Raw genomic sequence first — 21,901 nt, 5'->3', positions numbered from 1 at the left:
CATTTAGGTCATTTTGGGGTTAGTCCCCACTGATGGACTTTTCTCTTGATTATAGATTATCCTCATGTTTTTTCATACCTCCAGTAATTTGGGAAATTTCTTGGACATTTTTATTGATAGTTGTAGACAGTATAGATTCTGTCATAGTTCTTCAGAGAGTATTTTTTTTTAACAGGCAATTAATTGGGCTGGACTTAAATTCCAAACTATGTCTCCCCTTTACTTGGTTATATCTGAAATCTCTTTTCAGTATTTTAGGCTTAGCCACTGCTTGAAGTCGCTCCACACATGCCTAACTCAGAGGTAAGATAGAGATTTGGGTAGAGATTACATACAGAATTGGGGCTTCTCCTCTCTGGTTTTCTCCTTTCCTAGATTTTCTCTCTCATTTTCTAACTACTATGGTCACTCCCAACTTTGTCCTCTGATTTTCAACCATATTAGACTGAGAGTTTCTCTCCAAGTTTTAGCCATTGCAAATGGTGCCAATGGGGTCCTACCCTCAAGCTAAAAGCCATTTAAAAAAAAAGGGAGGCTCACCTAGTGCCATCTCTTTCTTCCATGTAGACCCCTCTAGTTTCTGCCTGCCTTTCGCTGCTTTCCAGTGCCTTCAGGTAGCTGTTTTTTAAAAAATATTTTGTCCAGGGACTTCCCTGGCGGTCCAGTGGTTTAGACTCCATACTTCCACTGCAGGGGGTGCAGGTTCAATCCCAAGTCAGGGAACTAAGGTCCCACATGCCACATAGCATGGCCAAAAAAAAAAAAAAAAGGAAAAAAATTGTCAAGAGCTTTTAGTTATTGTCTGTTAAAGGATTTGCCTAACAGGAGATGGCTGGCCTTTACTGGAAGTAATTTTATATTTTAAATTTTGTATACTTTAAGAGGTTCCTCCACATTGTATAAGCTTCAGGCCCATGAAACCTGCATCTACTCCTGCCTACAAGGCTACTTCCTGGGATCTCATGCTGTATTAGGAGAATGGTGGTGACATTGAGAATAAATTCCCAGTACATATCAATAGTAACCTGTCCACATATCAATTCCCATAGCATTCCAAAAAGCTGATGCAGAGGGAATTCAGACCAGCATGGTTCTGTCTGTTAATATCTGGTAGAAGAGATTTATTTTCCCCCCATCCTGCTTTGAACTTCTGCAGCATTTTGTGGTCTTCTAGATTTGCTGCACTTCAAACAGGGACAACTCTTCATTTTGGTCCAGTTATCTCATTTTGTCATGCAAAAAATTAGGTCCAAAAATGGGCAGCACCTCATGTAAAATATTAGTGATGATTGGGGGGGGTGGTAGAGGCAGACCCAGGTGTCCTGAAGTCCTATCCATCCAGTCACATTATTTGGGGCACTACCATGCCCATCACAGCACTTACCTTACTCTATTTTTTATTATGGTCATTTATAGACTATACACCATTTCTCAAAGTTTTCCTCTGAGGTTTTTAGGTCTCTGCTCTAGTATCAGCACCTCAGAGAGTCCTTTCTTGAACCTTCAATTGAAAGAAGTTCTCCTAAGCACTTTCCATTCATGTCCCTCTGTTTTACTGCTTTTATGATATTTACTATATGAAATTACCTACTTTATTCTTGTTTATTGGTTTATGATCTACCCCACTTAGTAGAATATAAGTTCCATTAGGTCAAGAGTCCTCTCTGTCTTATATAACATATCCATACCATAGAGACCAGAGCCAGGATTCAAGTAGATGTTGAATAAAGTATCAATATTTGTTGACCGAATGAACTAGAAAATGAATGAATGAAGGTACTGCCAATGGTAGAGGGAAATTCATGGCTTTCCCCAGAGCCTGGGGATGAGGTTTACCACAAGTGTGAACTTTCTTTGGCATATTTTAACCTTGACAGTTCTTTCAAATTTTTCATTTAAATTATACGTTCAGGTCCATAAAAGTAGTTACTATCATGTAGTTTAGGGGAACCCATTAGTTATGTCTTTTGGTGGAGGAAAAAAAAAAGACATCCATCTAAATAACTCTTCTATGAAGTGGCGCTTAGTGCATTTTTTTTCAGTCTTTTTACAAATGAGCCAACGGGGGGTTGGTGTTTAAGTAATCACCCATAAAGTTGTAAATGGGAATTTCACCCCTAAAATGAAATACAGCCAATACCTTTCTCCTCTAACTATATAAAACTTTTGGAAGTTGGAGACAAGACTATAACCTTCTGCTGGCTTGTGTGTTTATTCTTTCTCTTCTAATTAGTAAACATGGCCATTAGGTGGATCATGAATCAATATACTCTCAGAACCTTTTAGAAACATTCTGTATATATTTCACTAAGCAGCCCTCTGTGTTGTCCAAATTTTTTTTGCCATGTGATATTACCTATTAATTTTTTTTAATTTTCAAAGAATCACTCAGTGTTTGATGATGTGCCTATGTATTCAATGACAAGGAAAGCAATTCATGATATATTTTGAGATTAAAACACAATTCCATCTTTACCTAAATATACACATTTAGATAGATGACGATTTTAAACAAAGTAACTAATGACTTCTCTGGAGACAATTTTTCTTTTTTGCTTCTATGCATTGTCTAAATTTTCTGCCTTGGACATGCAGTTACTTATATAACAGTGAGAATCACTCAAAATGTTTTTCATTCTATGCCATAATATATGTATTTGTTTACAAAATAACATTCCTTTTCCTCATATTAACCTTGCTATAGCTCAGTAGAAGCTCCCTTAGGGGCAGGAAAAGGAAAAAAAAAAAACTACAAATGCTAATGTTCACTTTAGTGACAGGTTTGGAGGAGGAAAATATTGAAAAGTCAATTATTTGGATAATCCAAGGCTTTCAGTTGTTTACACTCTCCTCTGCTACTAGTTCCACTCAGAATTGGAAGATGAGTAAATGAAATTTGGTAGTGTGCAGTCTGTACCTGAGGTTTAGATTTTTAGGTCTTCCTCCTAAAGGTGAGATTTCGTCTTTCAGAGAAATGCTTGAAAAATGTTTGCTGTCAAGTGATGTGACGGTAGTTTAGTAGCAGGCAATTTGTTGCAGTGGTTTGGGATTGAAGAGACCGTGTAGGTAAGTTCTTTCGCATGAGCTCTTCAACCACTGGAGGATACACAATTTATGAACAGGATTGCCCCACTCCTCTTTACAGGCTCCGGGATACTGCGAGCAACATTTTGAAATTATTGGATTAGCTAACAGGCTTTGGATAAAGACATCTCCTTCACCAAAGACTTAGGGAGAAATAGCATGAGGCACAGTTTTAATATTTTAATCCTTTCAAAATGGACCAAAAAACGTTTTTCTTACAACTTCCTCCCGCCACAAAGTTCAAATAAAGAACGATAAAACCCTTCTTCCGCTTTTCTCTTTGGGCGAGAGTTGCCGGACGTATGTTTCTACCAATTGTATGAGGCCTCCTCGAGCGTGGTCTCGCCTAGTCCGTTTACGAAAGATCAGCCAATGAGAGCGCCGCTGTTTCAGCCAGTGGCGACCAAACAAAGAAGAAGACAGGGTATTGGCCGCCGACTGGGACTGCTGCCCAATAGGAGCAGGGCGAGTCCGCAACTCAGGCTGGTGGATTGAGCTGCTCCGGGAGGGGGTCGGGGTTGGCGCCAGTCCGGCGAGAGTTTTTCTAAGGAGTGTGCGGCTTCTCCGGCGGTCTCGCGAGTCTGACCGCGTCCTTCCGGCTTCAGGTGAGGTGGGCGCTTGCCTTTTCCCAGGCCTCGGGCCTCTGGCTCCGGGATGACTTCCCGGGCTGGGTCCATGGACGCGGGGCCCCGGGACGCCCCACGAGGTGGGCTGCGGGCAGGCCTGGAACCCGGCTGTCTGAGGAGGTTCGGCCGCTCCGGGCGGCCCCAACTGTCGGGGCTGAGGCTCCCGAATCCCCTGCTCTTTCGGGGTTGCTGGTGAGGGTGGGGGCGGGAAAGGCAGGAACATCGGGGATCCCGGAAGGAGCCGACTTCACCGCGGTGCCGGGCCGGAGTCACAGGTCCCAGGTTGCTCTCCAGGCAGCCGAGCCTCAGACTCATCATCTGCAAATAACTGCCGTCCCGTGGAGCGCCCTCTACTTGCATCACTTTCAAGTTGAACGAAAGACCTATTGTTCTATCCAACTTTATCTCACAGAAACACTGTGACGTAAACACTTTTATTATCCCCATTTTACAGGGGAGCAAATTGAATAGGGAACCTCCTAAGGTCCCAGAGGTAGGACGTGACAGAGCTAGGATTTGAACCCAGGTCGGTCCGACTCAACTCCCTGCCGGCGCCTCTTACTCTTTTAACTGGGAGCCATCATCCCGCCTGGAGCGGACATTGGTTGAAATCTGAGTGACAAAGCTTGGGAAGATTACGGGAAGTCTAGGACCAGTCTGCTCACGGCTGGGGTGGGAGGCGGGGGGCGGGGGGCGGGCAGCCGACGCACCGCTGCTCAGCCCCAGGCTTGGAGGGATTTGCGTTTCTCCTCGTTGATTGGGAAGCTTTGCTCCAGTATGGCGCTGGTTAGAGAACTTTCTGCTGGGATGAATATGTACTATATCTCTCCTATCTCTCTCTGTCAATACCGGGTGCTAATATGTTCTTAGTTGTTGGGGGATTTTTGGTTGGTTTTGTGTTTTTAGGTGGATGGTGGGTAATTCAGTAGATATTTAGCATCTGCTCTGTACTTCTTGCTGTGTAGGATACACCGATGAATTAGGTTTGGATTCAGCTCTGGGTCTTTCACATCTCATCAGAACTGGTTGTTCTCTAATCAGATCTGGCATATGATGGGAAGAAATTTCACTTTTTAATATTTAACCATACTGAGAAGTGCACAGAATAATTTTTAAAAGACCCGTGCATTCACCACCCAGATCTAACAAATCTTGGCTTTGACTTTTTGATAAAATTCTTTTTTTTTTTCCTTAAAAAAAAAAATTCTGTATTCAAAGCCTCATGTGTACCTCTGCACCCTTCCTCTCCTGGATTTGGTCTTTTTCATGCCTGGGCTTGTTTTATACTATCTTATATCTATAAATCCATATAGTAGTGTGTTTTTGCATATTTTATAAGTGTCCTAAAATTGGAATTAATAATGGAGGTTGTTCTGTAACTGATATAATTTTTGAAGAAATTTACCGTGTTGGGGTTCTTAGAAGAGAGTTTATGGTTACATCTTGACCAGAGGTTTTCCTTCGCTTTCTTCTCCATTTTGAGTTCTCTCATTCTTGTACTTCAGTTAATCAAGTATTCTAGCTTGAGCTTTTAATATTATTATTATTTTTTAACTGTCTTTTCTTTTCTGAAAGAGTTACTCAGGTTTATCTTCCAGTCCTTCTATTAAAGCATTTACTTTGGCTGTAAATTTTCTAAGAGCCCTTTCTTGTTTTCTGATTTGATCTTTTTTTCCTTGGCATTCTTTTAAGTTTGGATTTGTTTCTTTATTTACTTATTTCTGTTTCTTGCATTGTATTCCTTTTCTCCGAGTTTCTTCTCTTTGTCTGCTTTGGTCTCTTTCTCTCATGTTGGAGGCTTTTCTTGAATGTCAGTTGTTCTTTGGCTATTTGTTCATTTTGAGGAGAGACCCCCAGAAAACTGATTGGAAGCTCTGTATGAATGACTGAACCTTACCAACCAATGGACTTTTACTGTTAGATGTACGGGCAGAGACCCAGCCATATTCTTGAGAGTCAGAGCTGTCAGTATTTATAGATCTTTCCTCTTGAGCTGGTTTTCTCTAGGGAACAATCCTGTAATTTCCTGCCTTGAGGTATAGAGAATGTATGTAAACTAGAATATTGCATTCTGGATTTGTGCAGCGGGGGAGAAGGGTTGGAAGTGTCTCACACTTGTGAAAGTTTGTAGACTCTCACTTAACTCTTTTGTTTTCACTGCTGGTCTTAAGTCTGTCTGGTTCAAACCTCCAGTTGTCAGCAGCATAGAGGGAGGGTTTTCTTTTATTGTTTGCCTGAGGGACAGATTAACTACTTTCATAGGCTTTCCATCTCCGTCTTACAATGCTGTCTTCTTTGGTACGTGGTTTTTACAGTCCCCTCAGTGCAAATTAGCTTGCTTCTCAACAGCACACAGTCCTACCAGTTATCAGTCCGAAAAACTGATTTGTGTGTCTCATACTCTCTTTGCCTTGTACTTGTTGATCCACTACTTTCAGTAGTTCAGTCCTCTTATTTTATCGATCTATTTTATTTATGTATTTACTTATTTTTGGCTGCATTGAGTCTTTGTTCCTGTGCGTGGGCTTTTCTCTAGTTGCAGCGAGCGGGGTCTACTCTTGGTTGCGGTGCGCGGGCTTCTCATCATGGTGCCTTCTCTTGTTGCAGAGCACGGGCTCTAGGCATGCGAGCTTCAGTAGTTGCGGCATGTGGGCCCTAGAGCACATGGGCTTCAGTAGCTGCAGCACAGGGGCTTCATTACTTGTGGCTTGCGGCCTCTAGAGCACAGACTCAGTAGTTGTGGCGCATGGGCTTAGTTGCTCTGCAGCATGTGGGATCTTCCTGGACCAGGGATCGAACCTGTGTCTCCTGCATTAGCAGGCATATTCTTAACCACTGTGCCACCAGGGAAGTCCCTAGATCTATTTTAAAGGATAGTGCTGTGCTCACACGGCTTCATGTTTTCAAAGGTCAAACAGGAAAACTGGTGATAAGTGCTTATTATGGAAAAAAAGTCAAACAAAATCATCTCTGTAAGTTTCTCAGTTTTGCCAAGAATGATCTTAAACAGAAATATTAAAGAACAGATATGATTAGATAAAACATGTCTTATAGCTGATATATTTTACTAATACTTACAAATATTGCTTCTTCAGTGATGGCTCATGAAGCCATGAAATATGATCTTCAGGTGCACTTAGATCTTGGTGCTGCACAACAGCCTGCTCCTCCTGAAGTGGTCAGCGGCCAAGGGGGACCACCCCTGCCCCAGCCTTCTCATACTGAGGTGGTCAGCAGCCAGGAAGGACCACCCCTGTTTGAGCCTGCATCTGCTGCAGCGGTCAGTGGCCAAGGGGGACCAGCCCTGCTCCAGCCCCCTCCTGATGAAGTGGTCAGCAGCCAAGAGGGACTGCCCCTGCTTCAGCCTGCTCCACAGGTGTCCATTGATATGACAGAGGAGCTCTCAGGAGAAGAGACTGTGGAGAACATCAATCTAGGAGTTTCAGAGGAGCATAGGCAGGAGGCTGGTGCTAACCACACTGCCCGGTTGTCTTCATTGGATTCAGTGAACAGCTTCATCAGTGGGCTGCAGAGACTTCATGGCATGCTGGAATTCCTGAGACCAACTTCGGACCACAGGGTGGGGCCGGTGAGAGCTAGGAGGAGGAGGAGTTCTGCTTCACAGAGGGCAAGAGCTGGAGGGTCTCACAGGACAAACACTGCCAGGTAAATGTATGTAGAAACAGTAGGATTAGTGCCAGGTTGGGAATTATGAACCTTAGACCCTGATCGTAGCCCCAGTGCTGCCAAGAATTGGCATTGTAACTTGGCAAGTCAGGTGACCTTTCTGAACCCCCGTACCTCATAAGTCAGATGAAAATAAAAGTGCTTGCCTTATTTACTTCACAAAGTAATGGAGGGGATATGTTACACAGATATGTTTTGAAAACTCGGTGGTAGTTTGTTGGCAGCGGTTTCTATAGAGGCTGGCTTTTCTTTAGATCATTTGTCTCTTGCACATCAAAAAAAAATTTAACTTGCAAGGCCACTCCATTCACCCAAGTTTCATTGTTCTCCCCTTAGTGGTGCAGTAGATTTCAGAAGATGGGCAGGCTGGATTTAGAGAAGCCTTGTGCAAAGTAGAGTGTGAATTAATTTAGAGCTTATCTGACCAAGTGAGAAACATTCCAGCCCTCCTCACCTGGTACTGTGTTGTAGAGTTAAAAATAATTTTCTTCCATAGGTTTTGGTTTGAATTTGCCTCTTGAAGGGCTTAGCTGTCAAGTCTTGACAGAGTTATTATGAAGAATAACAATTGTCTATGCCTTATCTGTTTTTTAACGTCCTCTAGCTTTTTTTGAAATACTTTGTTTCACATTTGGGCTTCTAAGTATCTTCATAATGTTGAAAGAGATTAAATTCAACCTTTTCATTTTAAATATAAAGGAAACTTGGACCCTGAGAGAGTGGTTTGTTCAGGGTCTCATAGCGACAGCACAGAGGAGGTTAGAGCTGGTGTTGGAACCTGAATCTAACTGTTGTCAACTAAAACAGATAGAGGAAGCTTCAGTCAGACCCATTTGTTTTCTAACACTGAAAATAATGAGGTGACAATAAAAAGTGGTAGCTGGGCCATCTAATACCTATGTTTTACAAATGAGGAAGATGATGGGGTGAGTTGTGATTTGACTGGGATAACTGTGGAACTGGACTTTGCCTTCTGATTCGGGATTTCAGCATCCTTTTCCATGGATACTGCTGATTAGTGTATCAGGGCCTGCTATAACTGTGGCTTCAGTCTCTGTAATGCCTGGTCACTGCTGGATTTGATCCATCAAGGGTGAGAGGTGCCTAGTTCTGTGTTGACAAGAGTTGCAAATGTATGCTACTCTGTTATTTTAAGATGCCCTTTACTCGGATTTTGAAAGCAAAGTAGGATTTCATACATTTGTGTCGTAGGTGAAGGTAGCTTGTAGTGCAATGTGGGGACCCTGTTGAAGTAAGGGGGCTGAGAGTTGAGAATGGTGTCCCCGAGAACTGTCAAGAGGCCTGTTGCAGTAGTCCTCAAGCTTGGTTGTTCATCCACTCATGAGCACGCAGGGGTGGAGATTGCTCTTGGTTGGGGACTTTTGTGTTAACCAGTTCACAGGAGAGTGACACTTACAAACCAGATGCCAATTTACAGAGAAAATTAGAAACACCACAGAGACCAAATTCTCTCGTTGGCATGGTCAGCACGATTCTCCTAGGGGATGCTGCCACACAGAAGCCAGACTGATCAGAAAATAGCTTGATGTGTGTAGAATCTCTGCTCAGGGACTGAGCTACAGAATTTAGATGTTAAATGATATCAGTTAAACTATTTGACTGATGGTCATATGTTTGTCTCCACAAAGAGAATAAACCTTGAAGGCAAGGAATTATGCAGTTCAGTGGAGAGAACATGGATTCTGGAGCCAGATAAATGTGGCGGTAAAATTTTTTTCCTTTAAATTGTGTTGTAAACAAATTCCACACTAAATTCATGTAAAAGTCTGAGCTTTTCCAGGACTCTTTGCTTATACCTTCTGAATTTCTTGAGGTGAGTTTCTCATTCTGGTGTTAGGCATTACTCACCTGACAGACCGTTCCTGGGCCAGGTGCTGAGAGTCTGGGCCAAGGTGAGCAGCTTTTGCCTCAGACTCCACCAAGAAGCCAAAATTGCGGAAACTTGCATAGTGGGATATTTTTCCCAACTACTTCTCAGCCAAGGTCACAAACTCCTTTCCTGTTTCTTTGTTTGAGGCTGCTTGATTCTGACAGCCGGCGTCATCACTTATTCATCAAATATTTTAACACTCCACTATGTGAGAGACTGAACTTTTGCCTTGAAGACACATTGGTGAACAGGACAGATCAGGGTATCTTTTCTCTTGGAACTTATGGAATCTAGGACTACAGGGAGTAAGCAAGGGGCAGGTACTTACTATACTGTCATTTAATTCAGAGGTGATAAGTGCAGGAAAAAAGAATTTCTTGGGTTCCAAGACTGTACTCCTGGCTCTGCCTCCCGGTTGCTCTTCATAGTTCCTCTTTTATATGTCCCCAGCCGACCTTGGAAATGCCTATTTTGCTATGTAAAAGCAATATTAATAAGTGATTTTTAAAAAAAGTTAGTCACTTAATTTTTTACTGGTTTCTATGCAGAATGTTATTGATATGCATGTAATAGCCTAACTTTATTATGTATTTCATTTGGTTAAAATGTTCTTAGGAAATACTGTTCTTATATTCTTATTCTCATGAGTAGCTATAGCTGCTGTTCCTGCACAGTTCCTAAAAATAAGTTTGTAAACTTGGTTAGCATTTTTTTTTTTTTTGAAAAGGAAACCTGAGTGACATCAGTGAAAACGGCAGAGTAAGGACCTCAGAAAATTCTCTCCATAAGATCATTGAAACAGGGCTTCCCTGGTGGCGCAGTGGTTGGGAGTCTGCCTGCCATTGCAGGGGACACGGGTTTGAGCCCTGGTCTGGGAAGATCCCACATGCCGCGGAGCATCTAAGCCCGTATGCCATAGCTCCTGAGCCTGTGCATCTGGAGCCTGTGCTCCGCAACGGGAGAGGCCACGACAGTGAGAGGCCCACGCACCGCGGTGAAGAGTGGCCCCCGCTCACTGCAACTGGAGAAAGCCCTCACACAGAAATGAAGACCCAACACAGCCAAATATAAATAAATAAATTTATTTTTTTAAAAAAATCATTGAAACAACTGGCAAAATTTATCAAAATCAACTTTTTCAGTACTCTGGAAATTAACCAAATACTTGTAGCACTTTAGTGAGTGATTCTCAAAACCAGCTGAATCTCAGCAAGAACTGTGAGCTTTGTGGCATTCCCTATTCCCATCCCCCTCTTCAGCTTCATTAGTAGTCTTTTTTTGTTTTTAATATTTATTTATTTATTTGGCTGCGTTGGGTCTTAGTTGCAGCATGTGGGATCTTTCATTGTGGCACGTGGGCTTCGTTGCCCCACGGCAGGTGGGATCTTATTTCCCCGACCAGGGATCAAACCCATGCTCCCTGCATTAGAAGGCTGATTCTTAACCACTACTATGGAGGGACTTACTATGAAGTCCCTCCATAGTAGTCTTGAAAACTAAATGCCTGCAATCACAGTGAAAAGGCAGCAGCCTGGAAGCAACTAGAGAGAGTAGAATGGAATTGGAAGTCCTTCAAAGCCTCATGCCCAGAGAATTCTCTTTCTTTGACCTCTTTGCTGGTTTCCTGAAAGATCCCACTTGAAAGGCAATCCCTGGCTTGTCCAGTTCGAAAATTGTAAAAGCCTTTTCCCCAGGGTCTGCCTGTGGCAGTGGATGACCATTGGGGCAAACATTAGACTAACCAAAAAGCTTAAAAGGAAAAGGTGGAGAATGAGATCTTCCTTTGGGGTTTTAAAAAGTTCTGACATATTCCTGGGAATCTAGAAGGCCACATACATGCCCACTTTATAGAATTACTTCAGAAAAGTCACTAAACCAATAGTAACAACTATAAGAAATAGCAACAACAACAAACCCTGGGAATGGGTGAAATCTCATTTCCAGAGTTACGCATTATATTATTTGAAACGTCCAGTTTTCAAGAAAAAAGATATGTAACCAGTACACAGGAAGAAAAAATAGAAACTGTACATGAAGAAGCCAAGATGTTGGACTTACTAGACCAACTTTAAATCTGCTATTTAAATATATTCAAAGAACTAAAGCAAAGTATAAAACAACAAAATAGACAGTATCAATAAAGAGACTTAAGTTATAAAAATGTACAAAATAGAAATATTGGAGTTGACACAGTAAATGGAATAAAATCACCAGAGAGCTCAACAGCAGGTTTGAGCAGGCAAAAGAGAGAACTTTTGTCCTTTGACATTTTTGACTTGAAAAGTGGCTCAAAATAAGAGGTGAGACAGTTATGACCATAGCCAGTTTTCATACCTTCAGAAGACCTTGGTCTTAGTAGCTGCAGAAGCAGAATCCCACAAGGCCATACTTGATCAGTAGGGCCCTTTTTCGTCTTGCCCACTCGCTTTTCAACCCCCTAATATCAGCAGACAAATTGCTGAGTCAGCCCTCCCTCCCTCCCTCCCTTCCTTTATATTAATGAGTCATGTCTTTAAAAGGTATTGACAAAAGAAAGCCAGTAAAGTAGGATTAGCTTTTAGCAGAGGGGTCAGGCTTCAGTGTGGGCTAATGGAATACTTGAGTGGAAAGAGCATGTCTAGTCCAGTCAGCACCTGCCTGAATCTCTGTTCCTACTTCAGCGTTCAAAGGCAGCATTTAATAGCCTGGTGATGCATTAAAATGACTAGGATTTACCTCCAAATTACTGTGGATTATTCTTGTGATGATGGTACGTTGTACAAGAATTCTGTTGTCTTTCTGCATATATAGGTTGAGAGCACCGTTGGATGCTTACTTTCAAGCGAGCAGGACACAGCCGCATTCACCAGCCACTTCTTATGATTCAGAGACTAGGAATCCTGTCTCTGAAGACTTGCAGGTATCAGGTAGTTCTGACAGTGACAGCTCCACAGAGTATGAAGAGGGAGTTGTCCAGGCAGAGGAACCTGGAGCTGTTGTTTTAGAAGGTGAGTGTTTTATCCAGATTTGATTCACAAGGTCAACATCTGGAAAGCTTAGACTCCAGAAGACTAGATACTCTAGACTTGTGTTTTGATACTTTCCCTTTTTATCCCAAATGTCATAGATTAATGCTTTATAGTACAGAGCTTTCACTGGCCATAACTATATAGAGAGGATTTGATCTGGCTTTGCAATTTAATGTGGTTTGTGACCCATTGAGTTGGTCACTTTATAATGGCATTTTACATTCCCTTTCATTTTCTTAGACATTTGAGAAGGAACTAGATTATTTAAAAGAAAAGGTTCGTAAATTCAGTACCCTGTCTAATTCGGTACTTTTAAAGTCCTAGTGTAATGTTACATGTTGTGCAAGTGGAACTTTATTTAACAGTAGATGGGCAGAGACCCCTTAAGCATATGCTTGTATTAAAAAACTCTCTGGGGACTTCCCTGGTGGCGCAGTGGATAAGAATCCGCCTGCCAGTGCAGGGGACACGGGTTCGATCTCTGGTCTGGGATGATCCCACGTACTGCGGAGCAACTAAGCCCACGAGTGACAACTACTGAGCCTGCGCTCTAGAGCCCGCGAGCCACAACTACTGAAGCCCACACGCCTAGAGCCCACGCTCCGCAACAAGAAAAGCCACCACAAGGAGAAGCCCACGCACCACAATGAAGAGTAGCTCCCGGTTGCCACAACTAGAGAAAGCCCGTGCGCAGCAACAAAGACCCAACGCAGCCAAAAATAAGTAAAATTAAATCTTTACCCAGGAAAAAAACAAAACAAAAACCTATCTGATACCCTACACTGTGGTCTTCTCACACTAAAGGAAACCAAGGCTTGGAGAAACAGCTTTCCAGGTCTGTGATAGTAAATATACAAGATGGGCCTAGGGCATTTTATTGTGCTGGAAAGCAAGGAAGCCGTCTGAGTCTTACAGAGTTATGTCAGTAGGCACAGGCGCAACCTTGAAAGAGATCCTGCTGGCCTGAGTTGGGACAGTTTGAGCATTAAAAAGAATAATGAATGTATTCTTAGGTTACAGATTGAAATACATCAAATCTGTGTGAATCTATAAATTCATAATTGTGCACTTTAAAAAAAAAAAAACACCTTACTTATCACCATCGTAAGTTATTAGAGCCCTAACTCATTGCTCTGAAAACTGTTGAATAAAGGATTAAGCATTTATCCTGCCTTTCCTATATGAACTGTATCCAGAAAACCAAATAGTTGATGGAGAAGGTCTTTTAAGTGTTTGTTTTTAAGACTTTTTTTTTTAGAGTAGTTTATGGTTCACAACAAAACTGAAAGGAAGGTAGAGAGATCTCCCATATACATCTGCCCCCCTCCCTCCCCCACACATACATGCATTGCCTCCCCATTATTGGCATCATTCACCAGAATGGTGCATTAGTTACATACTGTAATCACTCAAAGTCTTTGGTTTACCTTAGGGTTTACTGTTGGTGTTGCACATTCTATAAGTTTGGACAAAGGTATAATGACATACATCCATCATTATAATATCATATACAGTATTTTTAGTGCCCTAAAGATTCTCTATGCTCTGCCTATTCTTCCCTTCCACCCAATCCCTAAGGAAGTTTTTTTTCAAATATTTTTCTTTTCTTTCTTTTGATTTTTTTTTTTTAAGATGTTGGGTGTAGGAGTTTATTAATTTATTTATTTATTTTTGCTGCGTTGGGTCTTCATTTCTGTGCAAGGGCTTTCTCTAGTTGTGGCAAGCAGGTGCCACTCTTCATCGCGGTGCGCGGGCCTCTCACTATCGCAGCCTCTCGTTGCGGAGCACAGGCTCCAGACGCACAGGCTCAGTAGTTGTGGCTCACAGGCCTAGTTGCTCCGTGGCATGTGGGATCTTTCCGGACCAGGGCTCAAACCCACATCCCCTGCATTGTCAGGCAGATTCTCAACCACTGCGCCACCAGGGAAGCCCTAGGAAGTTTATTTTTAATAGAAAAATTCCAGCTAGTAATTGTAGCATGAATGATGGGGGGGGGGGAATTATCATTTTGTGACTCCTAATGAATCGATGTATCTAGTCAAAGATCATCAGTGACTCTTAAAACCATTAGGTTGGAAGGTTGGTGGGAGTCTTTTTAATAGAGGGACCAGGCTGACACCACCAGAACCATTTATCAATCTTAGCATTTCAGAAAGTGAAACCACCAGATTTTATGTGCCTCTTGATGTGCTGCAGTCAGAAATGTCCAGGGCTTTCCTGGTGGCGCAGTGGTTAACAATTACCTGCCAATGCAGGGAACACGGGTTCAATCCCTGGTCCGGGAAGATGCCACATGCCACAGAGCAACTAAGCCCGTGCGCCACAACTACTGAAGCCCACACACCTAGAGCCCGGGCTCCGTAACAAGAGAAGCCATTGCAATGAGAAGCCCACACACCACAATGAAGGGTAGCCCCCACTCTCCACAACTAGAGAAAGCCCGTGTGCAGCGACAAAGACCCAACACAGCCAAAGATAAACAAATTTATTTATTTATTTATTTATTTATTTTAAAAAGAAAAAAATAATGTCCATACCACCTAGCGAGTACTGTTGCCCCCCATAAAAACCCTGAATCAACTTGAGATTTCTGTATGCTAATCTTGTATCCTGCTACCTTGCTGAATTCCTTTATCAGTTCTGGTAGTTTTTGTGTGGAGTCCTTAAGATTTTATATATATAGTATCATATTATCTGCATATAATGACAGTTTTACCTCTTCCCTTCCAATTTGGATACCTTGTATTTCTTGTCTGAATGCTGTGGCTAGGACTTCCAGTACTGTGTTGAATAGAAGTGGTGAGAGTGGGCATCCTTGTCTTGTTAGCAGGAAGGCTTTCAGCTTTTCACCATTGAGTATTATATTGTCTGTGAGTTTGTCATAAACAGACATGTTTATGACAAAAAACATATTCTTGTTTTTTGAGGAAGGCATGTATTGCTTGAACTTCCTGTAAAAACTGCTTTTGCTGCATCCTATAGATTTTGTTTGGTTGTGTTTTCATTGTCATTTGTCTCAAGGTATTTTTTAATTTCCTGTTTGATTTCATCATTGACCCATTGGTTCTTTAGTAGCATGTTGTTTAGTTTCCATGTAATCGTTTTTTTCTCATTTCTTTTTCTGTGGTTGATTTCTAGTTTCATGCTGTTGTGGTCACAGAAGATGCTTGAGATAATTTCTAAAAATATCAATTAAGTCTAACAGTTCTGTTGTATCATTTAGGATCTCTGTTTGCTGTATTGAATTTCAGTCTAGAAGATCTGTCCATTGATGTGAGTGGGGTGTTAAAGTCTCCTACTATTATTGTATTCCTGTCAGTCTCTCCCTTTATGTCTGTTAATTGTGTTTTATGTGTTTTGATGGTTCTATATTAGGTGCATATATGTTGACGAGTTAAAATCCTCTTCTTGTATTGATCCTTTTATCGTTATATAGTGTCCTTTACCTTTCCTTATGGCCTTTTTCTAAAAGTCTATTTTGTCTGATATGAGTATTGTGACCCCCACTTTCTTATCATTTCCGTCAGCATCATATATCTTTTTCCATCCCCTCACTTTCAATCTGTATGTGTGCTTTGCCCTAAAGTGTGTCTCTTGTAGGCAGCATATTGTAGGCTCTTGTTTTTTTTTATCCAGTCTGCCACTCTGTGTCTTTTGATTGGAGCGTTTAGTCCGTTGACATTTAAAGTAATTTTTTTAAAGAAATGTATGATTTATTTATTTATTTAATGTTACAGTTTCTTTATTATTTTCTCAATTTTTAAAATTTAAAAAAATTTATCTTTTTTTTTTTGGCTGTGTTGGGTCTTCATTGCTGTGCACGGGCTTTCTCTAGTTGCAGCAAGCAGGGGCTACTCTTCGTTGCTGTGCACAGGCTTCTCCTTGCAGTGGCTTCTCTTGTTGTAGAGCATGGGCTCTAGATGCACAGGCTTCAGTAATTGCGGCACATGGGCTCAGTAGTTGTGGCACATGGGCTTAGTTGCTCTGTGGCATGTGGGATCTTCCTAGACCAGGGATCAAACCCATGTCCCCTGCATTGGCAGGCAGATTCTTAACTACTGCACCACCAGGGAAGTCCTTAAGGTAAATATTGATAGATACGTATTTATTGCCATTTTAAACCTTGTTTTCCCATTGATTTTATATTTCCTCTTTGTCCCTTTTTTTCTTTTTGTTTTTCCATTTGTGGTTTGATTCTTCTTATTAATTTTTATTGGAGTATAGTTGATTTGCAATGTTGTGTTAGTTCCTGCTGTACAGCAAAGTGAATCAGTTATACATATACATATATTCACTCTTTTTTAGATTCTGTTCCCATATAGGTCATTACAGAGTATGGAGTAGAGTTCCCTGTGCTATGCAGTAGGTTCTTATTAGTTACCTATTTTATATATAGTAGTGTGTATTTGTCAATCCCAGTCCCCCAATTTATCCCTTCCCCCTGATTATCTTTTGTACTGTACTTATGTTCTCTTCTTTTTGGTTTTTGTGTATGTTTTTAATTTGTGGTTACCCTGTTTTTCAAGTGTAGTAACCCTTTCCTATATCTGTTTGCCTTAGACTGGTAGTCATATGGGCTCAAATACATTTAAGGAAATTTTTTTTTTAATCTACATTTTCTTACTCTCCTCCCCCACATTTTATGATTTTGATGTCCTCTTTTACATCAAAATGTAAATTGGTACAAACATTTTGCTAGTTTTGTTATAAACTCACTATATATATATATAGAACCAGTTGCTCAACAATTTCACTTTTAGGTATATAGCCAAGGAAATGAGTACATGTGTTCATGAATGCCATGTACAAGAATGTAATAACACTGTTTGTAATAGGAAAAAACTGAAAACTATCCACAAACCCATTAGCAGTAGAATGGATAAATAAATGTTATATATTTATGCAGTAAAACTGTACAGAAGTGAAAATGAACTGCAACTCCACACATTAGTATGGAAAAATCTTGCAAAGAATGTCAAACAAGTGGCAGAAAGTGGGTAACTCAGATACCATTTATATACAAAATCAGGCAAAACCAGTCAATGGTGTTAAAATTTAGTAAAGTAGTTACTTTTGGGGGGCAAGGTCACCTCCCTGCCTGTCACCCAAGATAAAAGGAGGACATAAGGGTATAAGGGGCACTCTTAGGGTTGTTGGTGTTCTGGTTTATAGTTCAGTTTGTGGAAATTCACAAAATATTTATGGTACACTTTTCTGTATGCATATTACATTTCAATAAAAGATTTTTTTTTTTAAGAGCCAATTTGAAGGGATTCTCTCTGGCCTACGGTGGAACAATTTGAGCCTCAAAAAGAAAAATAACTAAAAATTAAGATTACTATCTTGACCATTAATGGAAGCTGTGAAAGGTTGTTGAGGAACCAGATAGTCTAGGGGTCAGACTGACATCACCTGAACCCAGTATAAGCCTCCTGGTGTACTGCTATCAGAAGTACACAACCTAAGTTTCATCTACAAAAACATCTAGGTCTAATGGCCAGTTTATAGGAAAGGCAGGCAGTGAAGCAGTAAGTAAGGAATACCACAGGAAGCAATCAGCCAAATCCAGGATGTAGGACATTTCATAAGACAAATGACCAAATCTCCCTTAACAAATCAGTGACAGGAGGGTATAGAAATAAGTGAAGGAGAATTGTTATAAATGAAAAAGACTTACGAGACATAACAATCCAAGCTCACTGTTTGAAGACCTTGTTTGGATCCTGATTGGAATAAATCTATTGTAAAGAGCAACTTTAAAGCAATTGGGAGGGCCTTCCCTGGTGGTCCAGTGGTTAAGACTCTACGCAGGGCATGGGTTCGTTCTCTGGTTGGGGAAGATCCTGCATGCCTCACTATGTGGCCACAAAACAACAACAACTGGGAAATTTTGATTACAAACTGGGTGTCTGGGATGGTATTGAAGGATTATTGTTAACTTTTTTAGATATAGTATTGTTAATTTTGTTAGGTATAGTGTTTATGTAAAAAAAAAAGTCTTTATCAGTGAGTGCTACAAAAGTTTTTACAAGTGAAACCACATTTTAGGGTTTGTTATTAGGAAAGAAAATAATGGGAATGGGGGCTTACTTGGAACAAGATTGGCAAAATATTATTTTTGAAATTGGGTGATGGGTACTTGTGGGTTAGTTTACTATTCTGTCTACATTTAAAAATGAATTCATTGGGACTTCCTTGGCGGTCCAGTGGTTGGGACTCCATGCTTCCACTGCAGGAGGCTTGGGTTCAGTCCCTGATCAGGAAACTAAGATCCCACATGCTGCACAGCCAAAAAAAAAAAGGATTCATTGATGCTACCTGGGGAAATTGTCATTCCTTTTACAGCAACAGTACAGTATCAATTAGAAATGGAAAGCTGTGGTGAGTCAGACTCTCCTGCTAGCCTCATACCTAACTTATATCTTCTTTTATATATTACCTACCCCATCATTTCTGGAAACGACTTGGCAGAGCAACTAGGAGGTAACGACTTGGCAGAGCAACTAGGAGATATCTCAACAGAGCAAGAAGTTACATGTATTGGTGGAGGAGAGACTTTCCCCAAACAGGTAATATGAACATCCTTTTAAATGAGAGGTTTCGATTTACATTTAAAAAGCCAGCTGCAAGTTAAAGTGGAAAGCCCACAGACTTTTTAGGCAGGGGGTCCAGGTGTAGATCCTGTACAAGTTACTCATTATTTGTGTGATTGCCTCCCCTTAGGTTTAAAAACATGGGGTAGGGGAAGATGTGAGGAGAACTTGTCCTGTCCACCTAACAAGGTTAAGTATCAGTTAAAAGTAGTAGATATGAATGCAGTTTATGAACTGTCTGGCAGAAAGATTGCTATGAGATAAACAGTTTTTATTTTTAAAAATTACAGATATCACTGTCCTTAATATGAGACTTATTTATACCAACTGTGGACCCTGCCAGTTCCAAAACATCATTGATCCACTTTTTGCAAGTTTCTATTTTTATTTATTCTCTCTAGAAAAGTTACTCTCATAGAAATTTACTTATGTGTATAAGTGTAATGCAAAGTGACTTGACATTTGCATACATTATGAAGTGATCACCACAATAAGTTTAGTAACCATCTATCCCCATACAAAGTTATTACAATATTATTGACCACATTTTTCATGCTATGTATTACATCCCCATGGTTTATTATTTTATAACCGGAGGTTAGTACCTCTTAATCCCCTTCACCTATTTTGCCATACCCCACTCCCCTTCCCTCTGGTACTCACCCATTTGTTCTCTGTGTCTCTTAGTCTGGGTTTTTTTGTTTTGTTTTATTTTTCAGATTCCACATATAAGTGAGATTATATGGTATTTGTCCACACTCCGTACTGTTTCCTATAGTGGGTGCACCAATTTACATTCCCAACAACAGTGCATGAGTGTTCCCTTTTCTCTACATCCTCGCCAGTGCTTGTCATTTGTTGTCTTTTTGATGATAGCCATTCTGATAGGTATAAGGTGGTATCTCTTTGTGGTTTTAATTTGCATTTCCCTGATAATTAGTGATGCTGAGCATCTTTTCTTTTTATGTGTCTGTTGGCTGTTTCTTTGGGAAAATGTCTGTTCGTGTCTTTTGCCCATTTTTAATCAGGTGGTTTTTTTGCTGTTGAGTTGTATGAGCTCTTTGTTTATTTTGGATATTAACCTCTTATCAGATATATCTTTTGTTAATATCTTCTCCAATTTGGTAGGCTGCCTGTTCATTTTGTTGATAGTTTCCTTTGCTGTGCAAAAGCTTTAGTTTGATGTAGTCCTGTTTGTTTATTTTTGCTTGCTTCCCTTGCCTGAGGAGACATATTCAAAAAAATACTGCTCGGACCGATGTTAGAGAGCCTACTGCCTATGTTTTCTTCTAGAAGTTTATGGTTTCAGGTCTTATATTTAAATCTTTAGTCCATTTTGAGGTTACTTTTGTATATGATGTGAAAAAGTAGTCCAGTTTGCTTTTTTTGCATGTAGCTGTCCAGATTTCCCAACACCATTTATTGAAGAGGCTGTCTTTTCCCCATTGTCTATTCTTGCCTCTTTTGTCATAAATTAATTGCCCATATAAGTGTGGCTTTATTTCTGGGCTCTCTGTTCTGTTCCATTGATCTACATGTCTGCTTATGTGATAGTACCATACTGTTTTGATTACTGTAGTTTTGTAGTCTAGTTTGAAATCAGGGAGTATATTTCCAACTTTGTTCTTTCTTGAGATTGCTTTGGCTATTTGGAGTTTTGTGTTTCCATACAAATTTTAGAATTATTTACTCCAGTGCTGTGAAAAATGTTATTCATATTTTGACAGGGATTGCAGTGAATCTATAGATTGCCTGGCGGGGGTATAATTTTTTTTTTTGCGGTACGTGGGCCTCTCACTGCTGTGACCTTTCCTGTTGCGGAGCACAGGCTCCAGACACGCAGGCTCAGCGGCCATGGCTCACAGGCCTAACCGCTCCACTGCATGTGGGATCCTCCCAGACTGGGGCACGAACCCATGTCCGCTGCATTGGCAGGCAGACTCTCAACCACTGTGCCACCAGGGAATCCCATGATTATTTTAACAGTGTTAATTCTTCCAATCCATGAGCATAGTATATCTTTCCATTTGTTTGTGTTGTGTTCAGTTTCTTTCATCGGTGTCTTATAATTTCAGAGTACTGGTCTTTTACCTCTTCAGTTAGATTTATTTCTAGGTATTTTGTTCTTTTTGATGTAGTTCACAAATGGGATTATTTTCTTAATTTCTCTTTCTGATAGTTCATTTTTAGTGTGTAGAAATGCAACAGATTTCTGTAGATGAATTGTGTATCCTTCAACTTTACTGAATTCATTTAAATGTTCTATTTTAAAATTCACACAAGAGGGATTATATAGTATCCTGTTCTGGGACTGGTTCCTTTTCCCCCAACTTACTGCATTTTGGAGAGCCTTTTAGTGTCAGTACATAAAATTGAATCTCATTCTTATTGGTAGTAATAGCTGCACGGTGTTTTTACATAGGAATACATTTTTAGTTAACTCTTCCCTTGCCATGTACACTATGGTTGTTCCCTTTTTCTTTATTTCTTTGTTGTTGCTGTTGCTTCCTAATAAGATCATGCTGCACTGAGCATCTTTGTACTATTGTCTTGGCAAATATTTGTGATTATATTCATGGGATATATTTCTAGCAGAGAGATTGCTATATCAAAGGAAAGATGTATGTATTTTAGTTTTGATAGATAACGCCAAGTTGCCCTCAGGAAAATTTGTGCCGGTTTCTACTTGCAACAACAGTATGTAAGCATGCCCATTTCTCCCTCACCCTCAGTGCTTGGTGTCATCAGACATCAATTTATGCCATCTAATAGATGAAAAAGTAAAAATGTGGTCTCTTACTTGAATTTTCATTTCTTTAACTATAAGTGAACCCTTACTGACCATTTGTATTTTTGTGTGAGTTGTTTATATCCTTTCTATTTTTCCTGGTATTTTTTTTTTTCTTTATTCACATGAGCCAGGTATTTTATAGCTACTTGAATTGATTATGGACCTAATATCGAATGTATAACAAACTTAATATTCCCTGTTGTTATTTAACTGGGTCACTT

General features: G+C 40.5%; 1 protein-coding gene across 2 annotated transcripts in view; it reads left to right on the top strand.

Moving 5' to 3' along the window:
* The first annotated feature begins 3,575 nt into the window (after positions 1-3,575).
* Positions 3,576-21,901, top strand: part of RFWD3 (ring finger and WD repeat domain 3) — a 37,497-nt gene continuing 19,171 nt past the window's right edge. The window contains exons 1-4 of one of the 2 annotated variants that reach the window (XM_059043733.2): positions 3,576-3,689; positions 6,806-7,376; positions 12,079-12,275; positions 18,768-18,865. In XM_059043733.2, coding sequence (XP_058899716.1) covers positions 6,808-7,376; positions 12,079-12,275; positions 18,768-18,865 — 864 coding nt within the window. In that variant the 5' untranslated portion in view covers positions 3,576-3,689; positions 6,806-6,807. The remainder of the gene's footprint in view (positions 3,690-6,805; positions 7,377-12,078; positions 12,276-18,767; positions 18,866-21,901) is intronic. The other variant, XM_067018450.1, reaches the window with a different exon arrangement.

Source organism: Kogia breviceps, chromosome 18 (assembly GCF_026419965.1).
Source record: "Kogia breviceps isolate mKogBre1 chromosome 18, mKogBre1 haplotype 1, whole genome shotgun sequence".
NCBI classification, from domain to species: Eukaryota; Metazoa; Chordata; class Mammalia; order Artiodactyla; family Physeteridae; genus Kogia; species Kogia breviceps.
Note: the sequence above shows the minus strand (reverse complement) of the source record. Positions and strands in the feature narration are given on the sequence as shown.